Source organism: Hermetia illucens, chromosome 2 (genome assembly GCF_905115235.1).
Source record: "Hermetia illucens chromosome 2, iHerIll2.2.curated.20191125, whole genome shotgun sequence".
NCBI lineage: Eukaryota > Metazoa > Arthropoda > Insecta > Diptera > Stratiomyidae > Hermetia > Hermetia illucens.
The window spans coordinates 126,694,581-126,720,703 of record NC_051850.1 but is presented as its reverse complement, the minus strand read 5'-3'; the positions used below and the strand labels follow the sequence as shown (position 1 = coordinate 126,720,703).

The 26,123-nt window shown below is 40.0% G+C and overlaps 1 protein-coding gene across 8 annotated transcripts in view; it reads right to left on the bottom strand.

The window, feature by feature from the left end:
* Positions 1-6,564: 6,564 nt before the first annotated feature.
* LOC119647424 (E3 ubiquitin-protein ligase Nedd-4) overlaps positions 6,565-26,123 on the bottom strand; it is a 176,152-nt gene continuing 156,593 nt past the window's right edge. For all 8 annotated transcript variants that reach the window (XM_038048324.1, XM_038048326.1, XM_038048323.1 and 5 more), the window contains 10 exons: positions 17,667-17,771; positions 14,345-14,585; positions 14,158-14,282; positions 13,960-14,101; positions 13,728-13,884; positions 8,615-8,667; positions 8,309-8,549; positions 8,017-8,245; positions 7,784-7,953; positions 6,565-7,675 (listed from right to left, as the gene is read on the bottom strand). In XM_038048324.1, coding sequence (XP_037904252.1) covers positions 7,573-7,675; positions 7,784-7,953; positions 8,017-8,245; positions 8,309-8,549; positions 8,615-8,667; positions 13,728-13,884; positions 13,960-14,101; positions 14,158-14,282; positions 14,345-14,585; positions 17,667-17,771 — 1,566 coding nt within the window. In that variant the 3' untranslated portion in view covers positions 6,565-7,572. The remainder of the gene's footprint in view (positions 7,676-7,783; positions 7,954-8,016; positions 8,246-8,308; positions 8,550-8,614; positions 8,668-13,727; positions 13,885-13,959; positions 14,102-14,157; positions 14,283-14,344; positions 14,586-17,666; positions 17,772-26,123) is intronic.

The window sequence follows — 26,123 nt, the reverse complement described above, 5'->3', positions numbered from 1 at the left end:
CTCATTGTTGAGGAAGCACCCAAGTTGTAAAAAGTATATGCCTTGCGGTTTCATCCAGGGCAGAGGCAACTCATCAGGTGTTGCTTCGTGAAACCCTAGACAAAACGGCGGAAAGGATTAACTGACGAGAAAATACTGGTGGAGATTTTAGGTGATGAGTCCGAAGAAGAATATGGCAGCGAGGGTAAAGATGTTCACTCGACGTGTCGGTAATCCGCAATAATATTGAGAGGCATATATCGGGCAGTGATGATGCTATTGTAGACGTCGAGTGACATATTGCAAAAATCGATTCATTTATTCTAATGATTTATTTGGATTGAAAAGGTTTAAACATTTTTGGATTTCAGAAAGTACTTCGCGAAAGGATTAGCCTAGCGATGATAAGGTAGAAGAAGAAGCTGGCCCGCCTCGTATTAGGCGCAGAGATACACGATCACGACAGCGCACATAGGGGTATTTTATTAATTTAGCCGGCTAAAACCGCTTTTAGTGTTAATTAGCTTTAATTATGTTGCCAAAAGTGATTTTAAGCCAGCTTTGTTTTACACAAAACCTTATTAAAATCGATTCTCTATCTCTCTACCTGTCTATCTGTCACACGCACTTTTCTCCGAAACAGCTAAACCGATCCGAACGAAATTTGGTAGACAAATGGAAACTACGAAATCCCGTGCGAGTGACACAAATTTTGGTGGAGTTTAAAGGGCTCCCCATACATATAAAGGGGGGATGTAAAAAAAATTTTCGCCGGATATAGTCGTGTAGGGTATCAAATGAAACGCCTCCATCAGTACTTTCCGAAACTGACATTAGTTTTGGGGTGAATTGCAAAGGGCGCGAGCAAGGAGTCAAAATGTGCGCACTCAAAGTGACACAGGACTCATTTTCGGAAACTATTCAAACCAAAAATCCGAAAAAAAATCAGGATAGTGCGCTTAGATGAGAGATGCCGTTAGTAGATCTTTATATAACAGTGTGCTGTTTCACTGGCATGAACAGAGCATTTTCCTGTGTTAACCTTATGTCTACTAGGCAATACTTCCAGGATTACTTCGAGGCGGTAGACGAAATTAAGCCCCCACTGTCAAATTCGGGGGGTATTCTATCCTTTTGTCCGTGGCCCGTCTATGTATATGATACATAACCGGATCACCGACAGAATCAATAATTAGACCATTCCTGTCAAGATACACGAACGCTTCGGGAGGAATGAAGCCTGTCGTGAGAGTTTTCTCGAAATACCCATCATTTAGGTAGAACGGCTGCGAAACCCAAGGGTTCTCACCATGCAAAGCAGATCGCAATATATGATTCCGAATCAATCTGACGATAACTGTGTCGATTCTTGGCACAGCAGCAGCTGCATGCATCACTTCATTAGTTGCATAGTGCTCATAGTTTGACGAAGCAGTCCTATTAAGCCCCGTGCAAGCACGCAGATATTTCCTTTCAAAGATCCTTATTTTCTCCATTTGGCTAGCACTCAAATTAAACCAGATAGCACATCCGTAGGTGAGCACCGGTCTAACCAAAGTAAGATATGAAATAATCTTAACCTTCCGGCTAAGATGTGGAGCAAAAAAGCGTCTTCGAAGAGACATGAATGCCCTGCGAGCGCTTTCTAGCGCGTGCTCGTTAAATTGGAGACGCTCGTCAAGACGCACACCTAGGTATCTAACGCACTTCTTATGAGGAATGCGCTCAGAACTATCCTCGTTCGCGACAATGTAGAAAACTCTCCAATTCCTTTTCAAGTTCCTACTGGCATACGCCAAGGAATTTCGAAACAGAATCGTTTCACATTTTTGCGCATTGATTTTCATCCGCCAACTGTTCGTGAAGAACTTAATATCATTGAACATCTTCTGAAGTCCAACTTACACCTCAGTTACCTTCTTCTGTGCCGTGTAGGCTATCAGATCGTCAGCAAAAGCAACCTACGACCTTTTAGGAGATTTAATAAAATCGAAAGAGTTTAGTAATTCGCCGGCAAATACCGCAAAAAGTGTCGACGCAGTCCAATTTCTGTAACCCATTCAGAACATGAAATTCTGTGTTAGTAGTAAGATTTTCGTCCGTAATGGCAAAGCACTTGCCATACAGCATACTACACATCATCGCTACATGTTGGCTGGGAAATTCATTCTTCAGGAGCCTGAAAATCAGTCCATCCAACCAGACGGTATCAAAGGCTTTCTCCATGTCTATAAGGCAAGCGCCTACGCACGCACCATTGTTAATCCGCCAGCAAATATCAGACGTTACCTTCGTTATTGCATGTATTGTCGAATGTCCAGATCGAAATCCGAATTGCGCGTTCGGCAATAATGCCTTCTTCTTGATATGCCCGTTCAAGGCTTTCAATACCAAAACCTCAAACACCTTGCTGATGTTAGGCAGCAAACTGATTGGGCGGTAGCTTTGAGGGCTGGATGAATCCTTCCCTCTCTTTAAAATCGGGAATACTCGGGCTTTCTTCCATTGTCCTGGAAAGAAGGAATTGTTCAATAAATTATTGAACAAAATGCATTAAATACGAATGGCAATGTCTGGTTAATGCCTGAGGACCACGTTGGGAATGCCATCCATACCAGATGATCTCTTATTGTTTACTCTTCTAAATATGGAAGTTAACTCTACACATGAGACAAAGTAATCAAGCAGATTATCGCTCGGTATGAGATGAGCCTGCAACGCAGGGCTAAACTGGAGAACTGTGGTGCCATTCAGGACATCTCGTTCTACAATTTCCGAAAGTCGCGTTGGCTCTAATTCCGTTCTGGGCCGATGCACCGATTCAAAGTGCTCCCCTATAAGTTCGAGCTTCAGAGCATCATCCATCACGATGCAATTGCCTTGTGCATCAGCAGTTACACTATTGGTGTCTATATCTGAGTCAATAAGGTGTTGTATCTCGCTGCCACCGATTTTAATTCTCGGCGCATTTACTCGTAACTTCTTCCGGAATAACGTATTTATCTTAGTAAACATGGAATCTGAATCGCTTGGTGAAATACCCTTTAACTTCTCCCACCATTGGGAGTTCACTTCATTTACGTAATGTTGACGGATAAGATCCCGCGCGATCTTTAGAAGTGATTTGAACTCAACCAATATGGGATGATGATAGTCCCCATATCTCCGATAGATTTTGTTGACGCAAAAGGGGGATGTACATTTTACCGAATGTAGTCATCTGTGGAATCAAATGAAACGTCTCGATTAGTAATTTTGGAAATTGATATTAATTTTGACATTTATTGCGAAGGGGAGGAGCGCGGCGGTCCAAAAAGGGTCAGTTAATTCACGGACCCGTTCTCAGAAACTAGAACTCAGAAACAGAATATCTGGAAAGAAATACCGATACCTGTTTGAATAAAGCTAATAATATTATTTTTTTGTGGATAAAATCCGGCTCAATAGGTTACGGTCGGCGGGTCACTTAATCCGTATGGATGAGGATGATCCAGCCCGGAAAGTCTATAAGGGCAATATCTATGGTAGAAAAAGTACACGAGGCAGACCTTGCCTAAGATGGAGCGATGGCGTAGGTCCGGACACCAGACAGCTTTTAGGGATATCGAATTGGTGGACCTCGGCGCAAAACCGGGATGTCTGGAGTTCCTTTTTAAGGCGGGCCTAGACCGGATACCGGTTGTTACGCCGTTGATGATGATGAATAATAATACATTACCATGTATATGTATAAGTATATTTTCTAAAATTGACTTAAATTTAACCTAGAATTGTCAACTTTTGCAGTAGTATAGGATATACTAGAGAGCATGATACTACCAAGTGTGGTGGGAATCGCACTATCATGATCTTCGAGTTTCCCCCTGATCAGTTCTGCCTTATTTTGAATTTAAAAGTTTTCTTTATAACGTCGTGAACAGTGAAGTGGCTTCGACCAACAAATTTTCCGACGTTTCGGACAGTTTTAAACTCTCCATGCAGCTTTATTATTATGTGACGTATTTCCTGAGTGGTTTGTTTTGATGTGGGGGCTATCGCATCCACATTATTTTCCTTTCGAAGAAAGCTTGAATATTGCTTTTAAATTTCAACTCATGCAAACTTGTACAAATAATTCCAAAAAAAAAATAAAGTTATATAGCCAAATTCTGCTAATTTGTCTGCATGTCCGATTATTCGCTTGAAGTGAATTTGTGCCTATTTCTTGTTGTTCTGATTTTTCATAATAATGTTGAATAAAAATGCATTGTGTCATATACATATATCTATTGAAAGGTAACTTTATTGTCTAAAATAAATTTTGAGAAAATCATTCAACACAAATAAAGAATACATGGAGCACTCTTTTCCGATTATGCTTTTGACCCACTGTATATTAAAGTGATTTATGTTCTGTCTTCATTTTCCCAAAAATAAGTGTCAAAAAAGCACTATATTTTCGAGCTCTAAAGGGACTTCGCCCTTAAGGCAAAGTCATCATATAATCAGCCCCATCATCAATATTGGAACTTAGTGAAGCAATTCAATCAACGTTAACAATTCAGTTAATATCGCTTAAGTCATCCCGTGTGTCGGGTTGGAGAAATCGATTTTTCTTTGCATGAATTGTATCTATATATAGTGGAGAATATGTGAGCAAAGGGATTTTCCGATATTCCGAGTCGTTCAGAAATTACAGTGTTAAACAGGTAAGGAGTTTGCAGCCGCGGCTAGAGTACTCGATGAGAAAGAGCATCGAATCTTTTTTTACCTGAGCCTTATAAATTCGAACACAGGTATAAATATAAAAAGATGGAAAACCAATCAATTGTCTAAACTTATTTTCTGTTTGGAATAAAAAGAATAATCCAGTCTAGAGTGAACAATGAAAGGCTTTCAAGCTATACTCAGTTATATTTTGTTGTAAGTATTGTGTTGTTTGTGTGTTCAGTGATTTTTTTAAATGAATCGTACAAAGGGAGATCACTTTAACGTTCAACGTCATGCTCCCACTAAAAAACGAGTATTTCATGGGAATCGATACTTATCAGAGAAGAAAAAGGACTTTGCATCAACATCAGTAAAGAAACTTTTAGTAAGCATGAACAACAGTAAGCAACAAGTTTTGTATATTGTATATTGGATTTTGCTGGAGTTTTCTCCTGCATTTCTGCAAATAATAAAATATACGTAGTAGTAAAAAGACATGTCGAGAAAAGAATGGGAACGCGGCTTAGAAATGCAAAATAGAATCACAAAGGCATTGGTGGAAAAGGGGCTGGAAAACTTACTGATAAGGTTATTAACGACCTCACTACATTTTTTGCGCTAGCTATTCGTCGACACGCAAATTCGATAGAAGGGATGAAGCAAAAAATTTGGGCAACTTTCTTCCATAAATGTTCTACAGACGAAAATCCTCAGCATCAAAATTGTCCAGCAGGCGAGGACAGTTGGTGCAAATGGCGTTCTGGGGCCAAGGTCGCAGAAATAGCCAATTTTCTGGCTGTAATTATTTTCAATGAAGGATCAATGGCATTCTCAAAATCCTAGTGACAATGGGATTTCAGGTTGGTCACATATGTCAGGTTTATGTCGCTCGCCGTAATGAAGCGCGAATTTGGCAGTCTGAACGACGATCGACTGACCCCGCTAAAAGAGCTAGAATTGAAACCAGAGAGCAACAATCGGCCGTACAAGACTTTTTTGAAGAAACGGAGGATGCTCTCTATGAACCAGGTATAACAGATTACTGTTGATAATCACACGTTTTTATCGAAACTGCATCTTGAAAACCGGCTGCCACCATAGCTCAAAATCTATCCAACCAAATTCTTTGAAATTTTCACAACTTCTTTAATACATATTTCTAAGGTCCGCAAACTAGAATAATTGCAATCGGACGGGTCGGTTTTTTTTATTCATAAAAAAAAGCCGTAAAAAACACCAAAATCCAAAAAATTAAGTTTAAAAGCCCATCAAAAATTTACCTTTTAATATTTTCTAATTATCCTAGTTTGCGGACCGTGGAATACCCACATTAAAATGCCGTTTAGTTTTTTTTCATCGGATGAACACAGCGCCCTCCAGCGTGGCAGCAGAAAAACACAATTTTTGGGAGGCGGGTGCATAAATTGACACGTATTCCGAAAACTAGCCACGATTATCAAGCTGAAAAATTTATCACATATACTTGAGGTATCAATAAACATATGGTGAAAAAATCACGTTTCTATCTTTATCCAAAGTAATTTTTCAAAAAAAGGCAAAAAAATGGCCTTCACACCGGATGACCCCCTTAATAGCATCATCTTCCACAAAATTTGTTAACAGACGTCTATCAATTCACTGTCGGCTGCTGAGCATTAGGTACCATGATCGGCATCATCATCATAAGATAGCTCCCACAGCGACAACCCTCAGAACACCGCCTTCTTAATCTCCCCGCTATACTAACCACCAAGACGAATGAACTTCCGGCCTCGGAGAACTGATACAGAAGGAATAAATCAAACGACATGTTACAAAAAGAATCAAACAGAATGAAGATACACACCTAAGAACTGAAGATTTATCTGCGGATCAGGGAACTACTGAAAACACTGGTTAAGAATGACAATAATTCTCTTTATTTATAATAATATAGGGCTATATTTACGATTTTTTTTTTGGAAAAATATATACTCTTTTCTCATCACTTCCTACTTTAATATACAATTTTCCTTACAATTTCAAAAATGAAAAGTTCATACCAGAAATAATGAAAAGAGTGGAACAATACAATCAGATATACATATGCTGGTCTCCTTCTTCTATATTAATAAGGTTTATGTTATAAAAACGTAATACAATTGATATATACCATAATTGAAATGAATAATAATAAAAATAGAGCAATCATACAATTACGTGTTCACTTAAAGGGGAATTCTCTAATTATAAATAAATAACAGTTTACAATTTCAGCCAATGTATATCTAATATTCGTGTAAGAAAACTAAATTCAAAATTTCCTAGCCAAAAACGTTTCCTTTTGTTCTTTTCCTAGCACATTTGATATCGCTCAAGTCTTCTGTGTTTTTATGTACATTGTACTGAAATAGTGAAATATGTGAAAGACCTAAAGTTAGTTTTTACATATAAATAGAAAATGGGGTTTTGCATTACGAACAACTGTGAATGCGTTCATAATTCTTGCTACTACTTTGAAATTATAACTTAGGGCATCCAAGGAGCTGTTATTAAATTCTTAAAAGTTGAATCCACTTGTTTTAATTATTATTAAAATTGTTTTAAAATGGCTTTAACTATTTAACATAGTGGAATGTAACAAACAACAAGGGCAGGGCCAATGCTCGCAAAAACGTTATCACTTGTGACTGATCGTACAGCAATCTTCTTTCTCTGGGGTCTCGGGGTTATAAAATTCCGTATATTGATAGGATTTGTCTGAGAAGTCGCGTTCGAATAGAAAATATATTTACTTCGCGTTAGTCGAAATACGTTATGATTTATATGATTCTCTCTATAAACACACTTCGCAGTAAGTACTTTCGAAGAAAAGCTGCAGATATCGATGGATGAATGGCTTTGATCATTCTTGGGGTACAGGTTTTAATCGACTCCGGCAAAGCCTTGACTACCTTCGATGGCTTTGATTAATTTATCCTTGAGTTGCATGTAGCTTTCATAGGGTGGCAAGTCTAATCTATTAAAGCTATAGAAAAAATGAGAAGAAATTCAAAATTACATCGAGGGAATATACAAAGGAAAGTGTTTTGAGCACACTAAAAATATATTTAAAAATGCAATAATTATTGCTTACCATGTATGAGCCCTCGGGTAGTTGTCAGGTGTTCCCCACTTCTCGATAGTGAACATTTGCGGTCCACTTGAGCCATATAACTCCTTGAAACCATTCATAGGCACCCTAGATGTGCCCGTTACAAACTGAAGCAAACGTGAGCGCATTTCATTCGAAAATGACAATACAGCCTAAGAAAAATAAAAATAGCATCACGAAATCTTCAAAAACAAACGTGCAAAATATTATCTCACCCGCCATAGCCATTGTATAACGATGTGATTTCTATGATAGTCCCCTTTGTATAGGGTGTTATCCCGCCAATCTTTCACATCAATGTTCTGAATGCCACACATAAGCAATTCCAATTCATTTGCGTCGAATATCTTTAGTAAGTTAAGAGGAATTATGGAACCAAATCCTTCTAGGAAGGCGGACATTTGGTCTTTAACCCGTGATACAAAACGCCATTCGATGACTAGTCTGTTAGGATAAGAAACGAATGATTAGCTTTTGCGAGGACTCTATAAGTCCAGAAATAATTACTTAATATATTCGTCTTTATTCTCGTTTGTTACTTCAATATTAGCACCATTCGGTTTCAGTTCTCTTTGGCTTGTATGACCAAAAGTCTCTTCGTCTACACAAAACGTTAACATTAGTTCACTTGGATCATTTTCACGAATCCACAAAAGTGAATTGTAGTATTCAGTATCAACAGCCTCCATGTCCTTTAAATCAATTGGCTTTTGCAACATCATTTTGTAGAATGGACGAATAAAGAAAGCTGAGGAATACACATTTCAATGGTGTAATTATAAACGTGTGAGGGAATGAACTAATTTAGCTTACCGTCTAGTAGTTTGCCGTGATAAACAGCCATGCCGGCTACGCGACCTATAAACCTGAAAAAGAAAATTTTTCCTATATATGGTTTTGCTATTTCGCTTAATATGAGAAATATTTGAAATATTTCCGCTCTATAAATTGGGGCCTAAAAATACAATCAAAGTCTGCCCTGCTTGTCATAATAGGCGTCTAAAAGCGGTAAATTTTGAAACTTTATTGCTATCGAAATGTCAACAACGCCTCGAATAGGGACTGATCTTTGGCTATGGAAAGCGGACATTGATTGGTTTCTGGAATGTGACAACAGTAGCGAGGGTTCTCAGAACACTCGCTTTCTCAAACTTGAGCGGGAATTCCAGCAATATAAGCTGAACATTCCCAGCCTGAACGAAGTGAGATGATGGGGCTCTTCACCTGGGGGCCAGTTTCTAACACACTTCTAACTGTGTGGCGGAACGAACAACTTACGTGTTAGCTAGGAATTTTTCGAGGAAAATTTACCCGTAAATAATTAAAGTTTTGAAGAAAGGTGCAGTTCTCATGCCTATATCCAATTAAGAACCTGCACCGCAATCAGAGTCCGCGCAAGCACAATCGATCGGTAAGCAACCGCGACAGCCAACGAACGTTTTCTTGGCGCTTCGTAATCGCGGATATCAGTATACCAGTCTTAAGCGAGGATTTCCTGTACCACTATGGTTTGCTAGTGGATATTCATAACAAGTCCCACAACTTCTCTTAGGTTATGAGGAAAAATCTCATCCTGCTCACCTACCACTCTTACCATTGTTTTTGAAGGCGTTGCTGACGTACGTATTCATATACTTCTTCAAAAATACCGAAACATCATCACCGGCCGTAGTCTCTGAGCTGGTTAAGCATGATGTTCAGCACCACATACATCAACACTACCGGCTCTCCATTTTTCTCTAAGGTGCGTCCATTATCACCGCAGAAGCTGCCAGTTGCGCGGAAAAAAATCGAAGAACTTCTTAAGCAGGATATTCTCTGACCTTCACGCAGTTGTTGGTCTTCGCCAGTTCACATCGTCCCTAAACCCAATGGCGAATGGAGACCTTGCAGCAACTACAGACATCTGAATCCGCAGACCATTCCAAACCGCTACCCCACACCACTCATCCACGACTTTGCGCGCTCTATCGCAAGCTGCCGTATTTTCTTGGCCTTGGACTTAGCCAAGGCATACCGTCAAATCCCTGTAGCTCCCGAAAACATTCCGAAAAGGGCAATATGCACACCTTTCGGACTCTTCAAGTTCACTACGATGACTTTTGAACTGCGCAACGCGGCGCAAACCTTTCGAAACTTCATCCACTCTGCGCTACGAAAGCTCAACTTCTGTTTAGTATATTTGGATAATGTTCTAGTCGCGTCTTCCTCTGAGTCCGAGCATTTAGAGCACCTCGAGTGCATTTTTCAACGTCGCTTTGAGGCCGGTCTAGTTATTAACATTGAGAAATGCAAATTTCTATAATCGCAGGTGAGATTCTTCGACCACCTGATTATCCCTGAAGGCATCCAACTGGACACAGTCAAGGTGTAAGCGATTTCGAGCTTCCCGTTTCCGAAAACTGTTAAGGATCTGAGAAGGTTCTTGGGCATGCTAAACTTCTATCGTCGTTTCTTGCCCAAGGTCGCCCACGATCAATCGATCCTTAACGCCTTCTTGTCTGCGCCGAAAACCAAAGACTCCCGTCTGATTGTGTGGTTTCCAGATGGATGGTACACTTCTGACATTCCTTCAGCAAGATGCACCTCTAGCCGTATTCGTCGATGCCTCAGACATTGTCTTAGGTGTTGCTCTTCACCAAAAAGTAAATCAAATCTGGCAGCTGTTGAACTTTTTCCCCAAACAGCTCAATCCTGCTCAACGAAACTACAGAATTTATGATCATGAGTACTCGCCACGTACCTTGCAATTAAATACTTCCCGTATTCTCTTGAAGGCAGGCCGTTCACATTATTCACGGACCATAACATATTCACTTTTGCTTTAAAACAAAAGCCCGACAAACCGTCCCCTCACCAACTTCAACACTTGAGCTTTATCAACCAGTTCACTTCTGACATTCAACACGTGTCTGGCAAAGATAACGTGGTTGCAGACGCTTTGTCACATGTTGCAGAGGTCAAGACCGCCGCCACCGTCGATTTTCCGGCAATCATCGAGACGCAGAAGGACGACACAATTCTTCAGAGCTTGAATAACCAACTCCACATATACACTCAAGGAGTTTCCTATCTTCGGCTCCACATCTAGTGTATACTGCAAGATCTCAGACAAGGGACCAAAGCCATATAGTTTGACCAATTTCCGAGAGGAAGTAATTCACGCCGTTCACGATCTAGCACACCCAGACATTCGGACAAGGAATCGGTTAGTCACCCCAAAATATTTCTGGCCGTCCATGAACAAGGACATTAATTTTTGATACATGTGAGGAAAGAGGTAGGAGGCTTCCCTCGGTCTACCAAGCGTTTCCACACGATTCACCTCGACATCATTGACCCTTTGCGAGACACGCACGGTTTCAGGTATTGCCTCACAATCATCGATAGATTCACGCGATGGCCTGAGGCAATACCTCTATCGAGAATGGATTCCACACTTTGGAGGGCCGGCAATTGTAACCACCGACCAGGGAATGCAGTTTGAGTCCTCCTTTTTCTCAGATTTGGGCAAACTCCTCGGCTTTAAGCGCCACCAGACAACCGGTTACCACCCGTGGTCCAATGGGATGTTCAAAAGGTGGTACAGGACACTGAAGGCCACTATAATGGCTCAAGACGAGGCCTCTTGGTCGCAGGTCCTACTAGTCGTTCTTTTTGGCCTTCGAACAGCCAATCGCAAAGAATTTGGTGGAAGTCCCGCGGAGTTGGTATACGGAAAGAATTTGAGACTCCCCAGCGACCTTGTTCTCGACATACTCAACCATACTGGTATGTTGCGCCTGCTCAAGGACGCAATGCCAAAACTGAAGTCGCCACGCTTAAACCGCGACTAACGTGCCCCCACCACAAAAACCTTGACTCGACTAAAGCCCGTTCTCCAGCAAGAAAACACGACCAGAGCGAGAGGCGCGCGACGTATCCGCTTTGACTTGCGACAGCGGATTGAGGGGGCCGTGCGTCTGGTTCCTCGCTGAAACCGCCCTTGCTGGGGGTGGAGTATTGTGGCGGAACGAGCAACTTAAGTGTCACACGCACTTAAGTGGGAACCAAGTTGGCCACGACATCGAAAAACAATTTTTGACAGCGAAAATTGTTTTTCGAGGTCAGTCCGCCGAGTAATATTAAGAATAATAAATATGTTCAATAATTTAATAATAAATTTAAATTTTATAATATATTTTATAAGTAATTTTAATTACCTATAATTTATTACATTCTTCTTTTTCTTCAGCCTTTGTACCGTTCACAAGCAGGGTCGGCTCGATGACTCAATACGACCATTATGTTTGTAAAGACATTGTATGCATTTTCTTGGTTGGCCTGTCGTGGGACCTGTCGCCAAGAGGGCTCAGGTAGGATTTAGCATAGTGGAATAACTCCAACTAAACTCTATTTATCTCATTTTTGTTTTACTGAGGATAGTACAGAGTACGTTGCTTCAAACCCTCCTCCATTACCTGGGCTTGAGACATTATAGTCCAAATTAAGAAGCATCACAATTGTACAATTCTACGCACCAACGGAGACTTCCATGTAGTGGAGAAGGATGCTCTCTACCAACAATTAAGGGCAGTTCAGAGGAGGCTTCCTAAAGGTGACATGGTGATCGTGATGATGGGTGATCTGAAAGCTATGGTGGGGCTCTGACAACTCCAAGCTCGAACATGTAATGGGGAAGCATGGTCTTGGCGACCATAACGATAACGGTGAGAGGTTTGTGGATTTCTCCAGTTTCCACCGCCTCGTCATTTGTGGCACATTGTTCGATCACAAAGGCTGCTATAAGGTCAACTGACCGACACCGTACGAGCAACCAGATTGACCACTTTGCGATCAGCACTATATTTAAGAATTGTCTCTTGGATGTGCGTAACAACAGAGGCGTTGACAACGGCCACAAAAGCTTTCACCATCTATAATCTTCGCTTAAGTGCACTTGCGTCCGCTACTTCTCTCAGGGTTGGAGAGCTGCGTCACCCCAAGATTAATAACGGATACTTGAATGATCCAACTGTCGATCAACAAAAGAGATACTACCTTGCTGATCGGACAGCATGAGCATTGGGCTATCATTAAAAATGCTCTTTTCTCGGGGGCCATGTAGATCGTCAGCCACGTATCGAATTGGCGTCAGAATACCTGATTGACTGCGGAGTCGTGAAGCGGATCAATCAACGGAAGGCGTTGAAAGCTTAATTGACCGCTGCGAGCGATGACGAACGTGATGCGCTCGAATTCTGATACCGCGCGAAATCTCGGGAAGTTCAATGAAGTGTGCGATGTGACAAAAGGGAATTGGCTACTACGATGGTCAGGAAAGAAGTGTATACCATATCACGAAAGTAGTTGTATGTGGTAACAAATTTTTCGATGGTCTTGTAAAGGACGTTGACGGTCGACTTCTCATCTATGATGACGAGCAACTGAAGAGGTGTAAAGGACACTTCACTACGATTCTTAACCCTATCACATCCGGTGACGTTCCGATCTTGTGGAAGAAATGGCTAGTCACCGGAACATGCGGATACAGACTTCCTCCAAGCAGAAGAGAACATTTCGATCACCAATGCACTGAAACGTAGTAAAGCCGTTGGACTTGATGGCCTCCCCGCAAAGTTATTTATCGCTGCACCTGCAGTTGTCTCTGCCGATGGTGGCACCGAACTGAATGACGCTTGACACATCTACAGCGCTAGATCCGCTATCGCTGCCTTATCCAAAATCTGGAATCTCAGGAAAGTGTGAAGGGAGCTGAAGGGCATTTCAGTTAACCGCAACCGATGGCGCGTAGCTGTGGTTATATTTTTCCTTACTTGATACTAGAGTGTAACAGGCGTACGAATCCTTCAACATCACGAATAAAGCAAATCAACCGTCTTAAGCAAAACAGGAATATATAAAATAAATACCAAATCAAACTTACTTGAAATAGCTAAGATGCTCTTCATTGCATAAGCCGCTGAACGGATTTATCTGTAGTGTATAATTATCCATCGCTGAATACTCAAATAGACCATAGTATGGATTGAACATTTCTTTGGAGAGAAGGAAAAACCATTCTCTGGCAAGGCCACCATAATCTGTAAGAATCAAATTAAGTGGAAACAGCCATTAATAGCAATCCGCAATATTGAATAACATTTGAAAATATTTACCTAAACCAGTTTCACCCTCGAACTCTATCCACAACTTTGTCTTCAACAAATCAGTTTTCGTGACTGAATTTATTATTCTATAAGAATCTTCAAGAATAGATACTCGTCGAACCTTAATTTCGAATTTATTAGGTACATTTGTCTGAAAATATCGGAACATAAGTTAATCAAGTCTGTTAGAAGTGCAGTGTCACCTACTGGCTTTCTAAGCTGACTCTTAAAATATTCGTATTTTTGTTTATAGTCTCTAGAATAAGGTACTGCTTGACCGGCAATATTAGGATTTGATAATCTAGGATCTTCCCATTGAGTTGTTCTAGTATCTAAAATTTTATAACTTTAGTAAATTCTCTAAAAAAATATATGCATTTCTGGTAAAACATACTATGGTCTATGTAAAAAACTCTGCCATCTGTATGAACACGTTCTTCCCATCCTTCAGGCAAGGGTCCCAAATCATCTTCTACTCCACGTTTTATTTGATTTGGCATTGGACTGGCGCGTCCCGTACGTGGATCTACCCATGAAGTTTTCCGTTCGTTATGGTCTATGAAGAAAGTTCGGCCATTTGGTGCTACCTGCATTGACCAGCCAGGCGGTAAACCAACTTCTGGATTGCTTCCGGACTGAATTTAGACAAAAACGAATAGAAATTATTAGTATTTTCAATTATTTATAAAATTAGAAATGTTTATTCAATAATAACGTGATATAGATTAAGTATCTTTTGAATCGTTGAAATTAAATGCAAAGTATTTTACTATGGTACTGGTTACTCATGGAGAAACACCGTGAGAAGCATCGTCCTCTTTACATTGCCTTTCTGGATCTAGAGAAAGCGTTTGACCGTGTACTACACAAACTCATCTGGTATGCTTTACGACAACACTTCGTGCCAGACGAACTCGTGCGCTGGGTTCAATTGCTCTAACACGATCCGAACAGTAAAGTTCGAAGTATGGCGGGTGTATCAAAACCGCTTCGTTCTCTGTTGGTGTTCATCAAGGAAGCACCCTCTCACCACTCCTCTTTGTTCTTGTTATGGACACCGTCACACGAGATATCCAACATCCAGCGCCGTACACACTGCAGATGATGTTTTCCTAGCATCTGATAGCAAAAATGATCTCGAGCAACTTGTTCAAAAATGAAATGATCGTCTCATGCAACAGATTGAACTTAAACAAAACTGAATTTTTAATGACCGATCCCCATGAAACAGGCACAATCACTGTCAGCGGCAGTGATCTGCCCAGAACTGAGCGATTTAAATACCTCAAATCAACGCTATCAGCCAATGGAGAACTGCGTTATGAAATTGCTTCACGCATTAACGCAACCTGGATGAAGTGGCTTTCCACAACTGGTGTTCTTTGTGATCGACGTATCAACGAAAGTCTCAAATCTAAAATTTACCGCAATGTCGTCCGTCCAGTCGCTCTCTATGGTTCTGAATGTGGCCAACTATAAAAGACAATGAACGGCGTCTTGCGGTAATGGAGACGAAGATGCTACGTTGGACTAGTGACGTCACACGTTTAGATCACATCCGAAATGAGGATATTCGCGATCGTTATGGGGTTGCATCAATCGTGGAAAAGTTGCGAGAGAGGCGTCTTCGATGGTATGGTCACGCAATTCGTGCAAACGAGAATTCTCTTACCAAGATTGGTCTGGACATTGAAGTCGATGGTAAACGACCAAAAGGCAGACCTAAACAACGATGGCTTGATACGCTAGATGGGGATTTGAAAGCCTCGAGATTGCACCCAGATCAGGCATTCGATAGAGCCAAATTGCGAAACCGATCACGACGAGGCGACCCCGCTTGTGAATGAGACAAAGGCTGAAGAAAAAGAAGAAAACAGAAATACAAATAATTCTCAAATGTGGAGCCACTTTCAGTCATGTTATTCCGAGGACAGAGGTGACACAACGTCTGATAAGTTGTCTCTGTACTGGACAAAATTGCATGTTATTATTTGGGTGCTTAGCCCAAAACGACAGGTCCATATACCAAAAAAAGTGGTACTCGATTCTCAAAATTGCTATAGGAATACAATCTAAAAACGAATAATTTTCAGTAATGATTGGTAAAATCTGTATGGATAATAAAACGGTTTTCACGAGAACCCATCAATAAATCGCCCTGTAAGTTTATTTCATTCGAACAAGGAAGATGTTAGAATTCACCTAAAGAATCGAAAATAAGCGATCTCTTTTAACCGATTTAAAGCGATTAACGTCCAACTACGAGTTCGTTGAAAATAAGTCTTTCGACTTCATTGCTCCGAATTCGGATTGGTCATAGATGGTTGTGTTTGGCGTTGTGCTATCCCACTTCTGTAGGCTCAACACTTGAACAGTGTTAGGGAAAAAGAGATTTTGCGGATAAACTATTCTCCACAAAGGAGTATGTTAAACATGAGACATACTTTTTTTATATTTCACAAATTTGAAATAAATAGGGTCTTTTTTCAACATTCTGTCGATACCAGTGCTTTTGCTTATAACATAACCTTTCAATAATAAAACAAGTCGGAATACCGGAAGCTCGCGCTTCGGGTATAAAGGTTTTGTGTTCATCTTATGTAAGAGACGCACATTTCTCTGTCCGTATATAGCCACAAATCCAACATAATCCTTCATATTTTTCCAAACTACGAGACATACGTACATATTAGAGCCATAGATATCACGCTCACCCTAAACAAACAAACTGCCTAATACCTGCTGTACACATATATGCACGTATCTAAATTTATCGTACCCATATTTCCGATTTACGTCTTATATCTATCTGAATTAGGCACTAGCCGCAAAGTTCATTAGCACGCATACATTATATACCTACATATACACATGTGTGGTTGACAAATAACTAAAAAACTAAAACAAAATAATTGTCTGCGACCCAATTCATAAGAATTCATTTCGTTGTGGTATTGACGAATTGATATGTGATGATGACGTCATGCGGGTTGTAGAGTGCATGAAATTCACAAAAAATTGTAAAGTTTCACCCCCAATAACTTTGTTAATAATAGTTGGATTTTCTTCAAACTTGTCCAAACTGTGCATTATATTCTTCGTTACACTCATGCCAAATTTTGTATTTCTGGGATGAACATAAGGAGGGGTGCCGGGTAAATTTCTAAAATGTGGAAATATACTATTATTAACTTTATTTGTGCAGATATCGGAACCGGATATATTTTGAGGCCTAGATTTCGTAGAGATGCACCACTGTGATTTTTCCCAGATTTTTCGGTTGGATAGGTTCTGAGAACGAGACCTGTTACACTTTTTGTGGGTCATATTTTCAACCCTTACTCCCCTATGTTTCACCTAATATCAAATATTGAACCAGATTCGAAAAGTACTAATTGAGACCTTTCATTTGATACCCTACTTGGCTATATTCTGTGAAAAAAAAAATTGCACCCTCCATTCACATGTACGGAGAGCCCCCCCTTAAACTTAACGCAAGATGGCGCCACTTACTGCATGTAAAGGGATCACCAGATTACATACTCTCACCAATTTTCGTGACAATCGGTCTAGCCGTTTCCGAATAAATCGGGTGTGACAGACAGACAGACAGACAGACAGACAGACAGACAGACAGACAGACAGACAGACGGACAGACAGACACCGTCACCATTCTAATAAGGTTTTGTTTCACACAAAACCTTAAAAATATTACCTGTCCAACAGCCGCATTATCCTCTATGGAATTACGCCGAGTTGAAGGGGATGAAGCATCAGATCTACTGCGGTTACCACTATCTGCCTGGTCCGTATCTTCAGTCTGCAGGAAATTAGAAAGTATTACTATCGAATTTCACATTCCAAACTTTTCTTTCTATTATATAAAAAAAAGTACTACATCTAGATCTAAATATATTAAGCTTCGTGTGTGATAATTGAGAATATGAGCTGATGCGTTACAAGGCCAGTGATCTATCTTATCCAACAACAAAAATATAATCGTCAACAACATTTAGGACACATGAAAATAAAATATGAAACATCTAGTGTGCTCCTAACTAACATTTTTAGTATGCCCAACCCATATTTTCTGTTGCTTGTGGAGAGACAATATATTTCTTACACAAATGGATACTGACGCAAACAGAGAAATAACAATTTTCTATGGAAGATAACATTTATTTGATAACTATACAAAAGCAATAAAATCCTTGCATCCAGAATACAATATACTTCTATTTATGAAATACTTTGATAAAATGGAGATATTTATATTCCACGTGTTTCATCCTAAAAGTGACATAAGTAATTGCTGAAGTTGCTTCAACAGCGCAACTAGGAGGTCCTGTAGATTGCCGGGACCACCTGAATCGCCGCTATCGCCATCAGAACCACCGCCGCCTCCACCGCCACCCCCTCCACTACCACCGTCACCACCACCACCGCCAGAACTGCTACTACTGGAGCTACTGCTAGAAGTCGAACCACCAAGCATACCAGGTAGGAATAGACTAACTGACGATTTGACGGAGCTTCCCATACTAGTCTCCGCCAAATAACATAGCGAAATAATTATGAACAAAGGGACAATCTTCATTGTGCTTTCTTGCTCGAAGCCTTAAGGAAAATATTTGGTTGTTTGGAATATTTTCAATTTAAATAGTAAAGAAAGTCGTCTAGTCAATTACGAAATGGTATTTTGAGGCAGTGATATAACAGTGGCACGATAAATCGTGAAAGGTGGATATTATAAGCTTTTACATGCATTATCGTGACAAAATTTGTGGATAATTGCTTTTAACAACCAGATATAAATGTTTTGCAGAATGTTGACCTTCCCGGATTACATAATACATCAATAAACAAGTTGAAACGATCACAATTGAACCCAATAAAACAACTTTTTTAAATTGCTGGAAACAAAAACAAGTGAGAAACAAAAAGTTTGCGTTCCAAGTATGAAAGTTTTTACGCTTTTTAAGGTTTTATGTAAACACAAAACCTTATTAAAATCGGTAGACTGTCTGTTTGTCTGTCCGTCACACGCATTTTTCTCGGAGAGTGTTGTAGCGGTTGTAGGTTGTACCAAATTTGGTAGAAAGGTGGGAACTGTGAACGCTCGCGCATATAGTGAGTTACATCCTTTTACGTTGAAGTTAAGGGGGCGTCCCCATACATGCAAAAGGGGAGTGTAAATTTTCTTTTCACCAAATATAGCCATGTGGTTATCAAATAAAAGGTCTCGTTTAGTACTTTTCGAAGCTGGTCTTAGTTTTGACATTTGTTGGAAAGGTGGGGAGTGAGGGAAGTTGAAAGTGATCATTTCTTTAACGATCCCATTCTCAGAAACTACTTAACCGAAAAATCTGAAAAAAGTCGAGAGGCTGCCACTGTATGGTGCCTAAGCGCCGAAATACCTTCCATACCGATACCTGTTCAAATAAAGTTAATAATAGTACATTACTATAATTTTTAGTAATTGACAGGAAAATACCCTTAAGTTCCTCCTAGAATCACGAAATTGCAGCAATGCAGGCTATAGCATAGAGCATGATACTACCAAATTTGATGAAAATCGCACTATTAATAACAACTTTATAATAGGTCAAAAACTGGCGCTTCTGTGCAAATTCAAGACTTTGAATGTCAATATCACTTGAAAGTGGATATTTTTACATAATATATGCAACATTATGTGCTACATACTAATGGGACGAATACACACTCAAATCTCTTTATAAAAGAAAAATATACAAAACGTTTCATGCCTGAAGCGCCTAGCTTCCGATTTCCCCTTGTTTTTATGTAAAAATATTTTGGTGCACGATGATTCAATGAGATGCTGACATTTTTCTAAGAGGCATACTGATATTTTATATCCTAGAGGCAGTAATATCAAAGTCAAAGCAGGCCTTCGACCTATTATAACTTTGTTAATATTAGTAGGATTTCCACCAACTTTCCAGTATGTTATAACCTGCAGTAATTTTAGAAAATATACAGACATTCTATTATTAACTTTATTTCTTCAGATATCAAGATGCAGAGTAGTTTGAGGCCTACATATCATACACAGATGTTTTCTTGGTACCTCATAACGAAGCTAGTCCCAAGTAACTTGCCCAAAAATGGACTGGATAAAACAGAGTCTTAACGATCAACCTCAATGAAAGAGGCACTATCACACGCCAGGGACAACAAACTTGCCACAACTAAACAATTTAAGTATCTCAATATAGACTAACGATGAACTACACTATGAAATTGCGTCACGCAACAACGCAACTTGTATAAAGTGGTGGTTTGTTTGTGATCGACGCATTAACGAACGTTTCAAATTCAAACTTTACCCCAGTGCAAAACGCCCTGTTATTCTCTAAGGTTCCGAGTGCTGACCAACTATCAAAGGCAACAAACAGCACCTCGGGATAATGAAAACGATGATGTTGCGTGGGATTAGTCGGGTAACATACTATGATCACATTCAAAATGAGAACATCCACAATCGGTATGGCGCCTTAGATGGTATAGTCGTGTAATTCACGATAGTTAGAGCTCATTAGGTTAAATTCGTCCAAACATTGAGGTCAATGGAAACAACCAAAAGGCTGACCGAAGCAACAATGGCTTAATATGCTATATGGTGAATTGAAACCCTCTCAACTCCATAAGGGCCAGACCTATGATCGAGAAAAGTGGGAACAGAAATTCTGACCAGCTGAGTCCACCACCACCAATTATCATATACATTTCACAAAAATATTTTTTCTAATTTTCTGGCGCGGTAGTTTTTGAGAATGGGAACCTAAAATGAGCGAGCGCTTTTTATCTTCCTATTCCCCCTGCCCCCTCCGCAACTGTTATCGAAATTAAAATCTGCTTCGGAGCGTTCGTATTGAGCCCTTTTATAGTTTCCCCTTTGAAGGCATCGTAGAACGATGTCCTTTACTATGTGCGTTTGAGTTCACAAGCTTTAATCATTTCACCAAATTTTCTATTTATATTTCTGAGAAAAGTGAGTGCATTAGACAGACGGATAGACAGTAGGAGCGACAACCAGGCGACAGAAAAACAGAGGAGCAGGCAGACAAACAGACATTAAACCAATTTTAATAAGGTTTTGTTTGTAAAACAAGACCTTAAAAAAGTAGATCCAAAGAAACTGTTTAAACGCAAAACCAACAGCCGTTGACAAGCTTATTGTTCCAATATAAGGCTGATATCACAGCGTTACAAGAGAAGCGCTGGAGGGAGACCGATTTTCTAGAGAAGAGCTAACACACCATTTATTATAGTGGCCGGAGTTAATATCACGAACTTCGTCGAGTGGAGCTGCACGCAGACTGAAAAAGAAAGGATAGGAGAACCACTGCCTGTAAGCGTGGAAGTTTTACCAATAAGTCAGCAGGATGCAGTTATCCTGTAGAGACAAGAAAATCTGCTGGTTTTGACGCTCTCGAGAAGGCAACTTCTACTTAAAGGATAAAGAGTGTACAAACAACCGAAAAAGTTTGAAAACGACGACACCCGACAAATCGCAAGAAATCACTAGATTCGCTCAGCACCAAAACCCAATTGTTTCCCCCAAAGGCGATGCTGTACATCTGGCGGAATCGACGAGGGTGGTGGAGAAGTAAGAGCTGCTGAATCCCAGTCAGAAAATCAGCAGTAACTCGTCAACTTGACTCATGTGCTAATTGAAAAAAGGCCAGAATGAGCGCGAAGGCAAAGCGAAGTCATTTCACCATACGCCTGAATCGAAGCGATTGAGCGAATAATCTCTACTTAGAGATGCGTCAGAAACCAAAACGGATCAGAAGACATTTTTGCCAACGTGATTTAGGATTTGAAGAGCACTTTTCGGCTGAATTCCTCAGCAATCGTCGAGCAATGAACTAACTCCGAGTGTTACTCTCAACGGCTGGACATAATAAAAGTTACATACCTAAACAAGTCGGAAATCGGAAGCTCGAAAATTCAGGTTGATGTTCTTTAGTGTAAGATTATTTGGGTACACAATGGATCCGATATTTAATTCGATGTGGTACTGACATTTTATCTATTAGAGAGCAGTAATTTGACGGGAAAGAGACAACTTTGACCTACTATAAGTTTGTTAATAGTAGCAGGATTTCCACCAAACTCCAGTATGATGTTTCATACTGAAACCTATATTACTGCAAAATTTTACGAATCTAGGGTGAACCTAAGGGGGATTCACAGCAAATGTCCAAAAAATAATATACTATTATTAACTTCATTTAAGCAGATATTGCAATAGAGAGTATTTTTAGACAAGATACCCTGTGCATGGACCACCATATTTTTTTTCAAATTTTTCGGTTGAGTAGTTTCTGAGAACGACTTAAAGTAATTGACTCCTTTCTGACTCCTCACTCCTCCCCGCTGCATCCAATATCAAAGTTAATATTTGTGTCGAAATGTACTAATAGATACCTTTCATTTGATACCCCACATGCCTAATTCGGTGAAAACAAAACGTTCACCCAGCTTTTACTTGTAAGGGATCCCCCCCTTAAGTTGCATGTGGAAGAATAATATAAATCACCACATGGGCGAGGGCTCGTGTAACCGTTTTTGAGAGAAGTGCGTATGACAGACAGACAGACAGACGAACAGACTGACAGACAATGAACCGACCACCAAATTGGCATTAGAAGTATTTGTTTACATTTCATTTTTCTGAGGTGGGATGGCCTCTTATGCTATTATACTATCATTACGATCAACTGAATGTACTTTCATACATTAGATAGCTATGTATTTAGAAGCACAATTTTCGTAATAATATGTTTTCCATGGACGGGTGAAAATCACTAGCTGATCATGCGAGAGGGCGCCGATCAGCTGACTGGTTGGCAAGAGCAGCTGCGATCAACAGTTCATCTACTTCCAGTGTTTTTCTATTGATTTTAATTTTATCAGTAAAGTTCTGAGTCTAGTTTGAACGATGAATCGATACCGGTAAAAATAATTACGAAGATAGTGCTAAAAACTACTGACACAATTTGGTTGTTTGACTATTCCTCCATTTATGGTTTAGAAGTTATTCTGGATTCCAGAGCTAGATAGATCGTGCGAAGGTAGGTTTCGTTAAAAAAAACTTTCAGAGTTGAGGACGGCATGTAGACAAACTGGCCGACCATCCAACTTCAGGAGGTTTATACCACTGCTGGGGGAAATACTGTGAAATCCGGTTCGACTTGGGAGCATTGATCAAATTGAGGTAAAAGCGAAAAATCTACCGCTGACACAATTAAAAACATCGGGGAATTACTACGAGCCGCAACTTCTCTCTTCGGAACCTTAATTAATTATCTCGAAGAAACATCTGCTTTCTTCACCAGAAACAACTTTAGGGGGGGACGTGGTTAATTCAACGCAAATTGCAGACATTTTTAAGGACAGTAGCAAACATTTTTAAGGACAATAACAATGTAAGGTTTCAAAGAAAATCTGGAAGGGTTTCAAGTGTTGATTTCAACAATTATAAATAACCATATCTAAGATTTTGTATTTTCTTTATTATTCTTACTTATCAAGTACTGGTTCGTCCAATAGCCTGTTACACGTATTTCGATATTTTCTATATATTTTTATTTACTATTTTCGACCCAGTACCCCACCCAATAAATCCTGCAGTTGCCGCAGAACTGCCACTAAGAGATCTTGCAGATTTCCTGGACCTCCACCACCAGAACCACCATCATCGCCATCACCACCTCCTCCTCCACCGCCGCCGCCTCCACCACCTCCTCCGCCACCACCGCCAAGTTTACCAGGTAGCAAACTTCCCAAATGGCCGGCTGATCGCTTATAACGTTCTGCGTTCGTACCGTAGAAACAGCATATCGATAAGATGACAAGTAGTATGACAAATTTCATTATATTTCCTGACTGACTGAAAAATTCGAAACGACTATTGCAACCTTCAAAGTATCCCTTATTTAAATACTGAGCCACTTAGGTCTCAAGGTAATTGATTTTAATGGCTTATGTTTATAATGTAATCACGTTGGATTGTGCAACTGCATATTTGCAATGAAAGCTTTTTCGTGTCAATAATTTTTGTTATTGCTCAAGTTGTTTATTTGCAACGAAGCAGATCTAACACTGTATAGTATATCACTTACTTCCTTAAGGCACTGAACAAGCGAAACGCCCTTATTGAATAAGAAAGAGGGAATAGGTTGCTACCTGACGACATGGAGAAATCTTGGATATAAAGCAGACGGTTTAGGTCAGCTGCTATTTACTAAAAAAAATCGTTGTGGAGCGGGATGTTCTAAGGTACTCGAATTGTTAGCGTGAGATATACCGAGGCCTGCCATTCATATCTCTTGCAATTCTGCTCATAACTTTCGAGTTTCACGCACTTTTGATCAAGGTCGGCATTGCACCCCTGAGCTCGATATCTCAAGCTGTCATTTTTCTCTTGTGTCTCTCATAGTTACATTATGCGCTTCTGCACATGAGCCCCGAAAAGCACAACTTTATCGTCAAAATACACGTCCAGGCTGGAATTGTCCAATGGAAAGCGCGGTCGTAAACGCAGGAGATCGACATAATCGTGTATCGCACTTCTCAGCGTACAATAGACTCCCCGCCTTATTTTCACTAATGACGGAAATAACTTCTATATTGCAATCTAACAAAACTCTCAAAGAAATTCTTTGAAAAAAACTGTAACTTTGAAATTATCACCATTTTGAATTTCCACCAAATTCAAACAAACTGAAAAGTCTGCGCCATTTTGTGTGACGTAACCCGGCAACTGGCAATTACTCATAAAAATAAAAAACTGTCAAAATTAATTTCCCACGTGAAATGCTAAGGTGGACGATGAAATATTGTTTGGTACCTTGGGGCACAAATAACTCCACAAAAACCCCCCAGAAAGTTGTTTGCTGTTCTGAAAGGAGATTTTCGGATGAAGTGGATCGCGATCGTCCAAATCCAATTTCTTTGGAGTCAAGTTTAAATTGTGAGGATCATTTCAATGTGAGTTAAGATTTTTTAAACTTTAACTCCAATCTCAATTGATAATATACGACTGCGTTAGAATTTTGTGTCACTATTATTCATGAGGATGGACGATTCCGTAGCCTACATAACGACGAAATCTATGAGCGATACCAAGATCGTCCGGTTGTGGATAAAATCCGGCTCAATAGGTTAGGGTGGGCGGGTCACGTAATCCGTATGGATGAGGATGATTCAGCCCGGAAAGTCTATAAGGGAAATATCTATGGTAGAAAAAGAAGACGAGGCAGACCCTGTCTAAGATGGAGCGATGGGGTAGGTCAGGACGCCTGACAGCTTTTATGGATATCGAATTGGTGGACCTCGGCGCAAAACCGGGATGTCTGGAGTTCCTTATTAAGGCAGGCCTAGACCGGATACCGGTTGTTGCGCCGTTGATGATGATTATTCAAATTCAAATCACAAGAGAAGAGACACCGCATAGTGCAAATCCATTTTTTTTTGTGGCCTGTAAATCTTTCAGAAACGTACGTTTTATTGCCGTTCAGGTAAAAATGTCAGAATTTGGTATATAGTTTGCTACCATTACTGCCGAAACGTAAAGTAACTTGAAGGATTGGCCATTCAGGCATCAATTCCCCACGTTCCTGGTAAAAACTAATTGATTTATTGAAAACTAACAAGTAAAAAACGCGAAATAGGATGCCTTAACGTAGATAAGATTCAAATTGCTCGCTCGATGACGTTTCTTTCTTATCAAGTTTAAAACTATTATAATTAACAAATGAACGTTCCGAATTGGTTTTTCTAATGGATATGGTAATTTGGCAGATGAAACTAATATTTCGGCGTAAAAAACATATAGTCATTTTCTAATGCGGCGAGTCTATTGGATATTGTCAATAGTCTATCGACCCACTTTTGCGCTTCGAAGTGAGGAGTCTATAACGTGGTGTAAGTGTGAATAATACTACAGTGTTCCAATGACTCTTTGAAAGTGACAAAGTTAAACTGGACCTTCAAAACATCTACTCCCACTGGCCTACACGGTGCTGTGCGTGTTCAGCTTCACATCCGTTTGGCGAAACTCTGATTGAATAATAAGCCACTTGAGTAAGCTTTCTGACATATAAGATATAAAACGATTCTCCTTGCATCAGGACTGCCC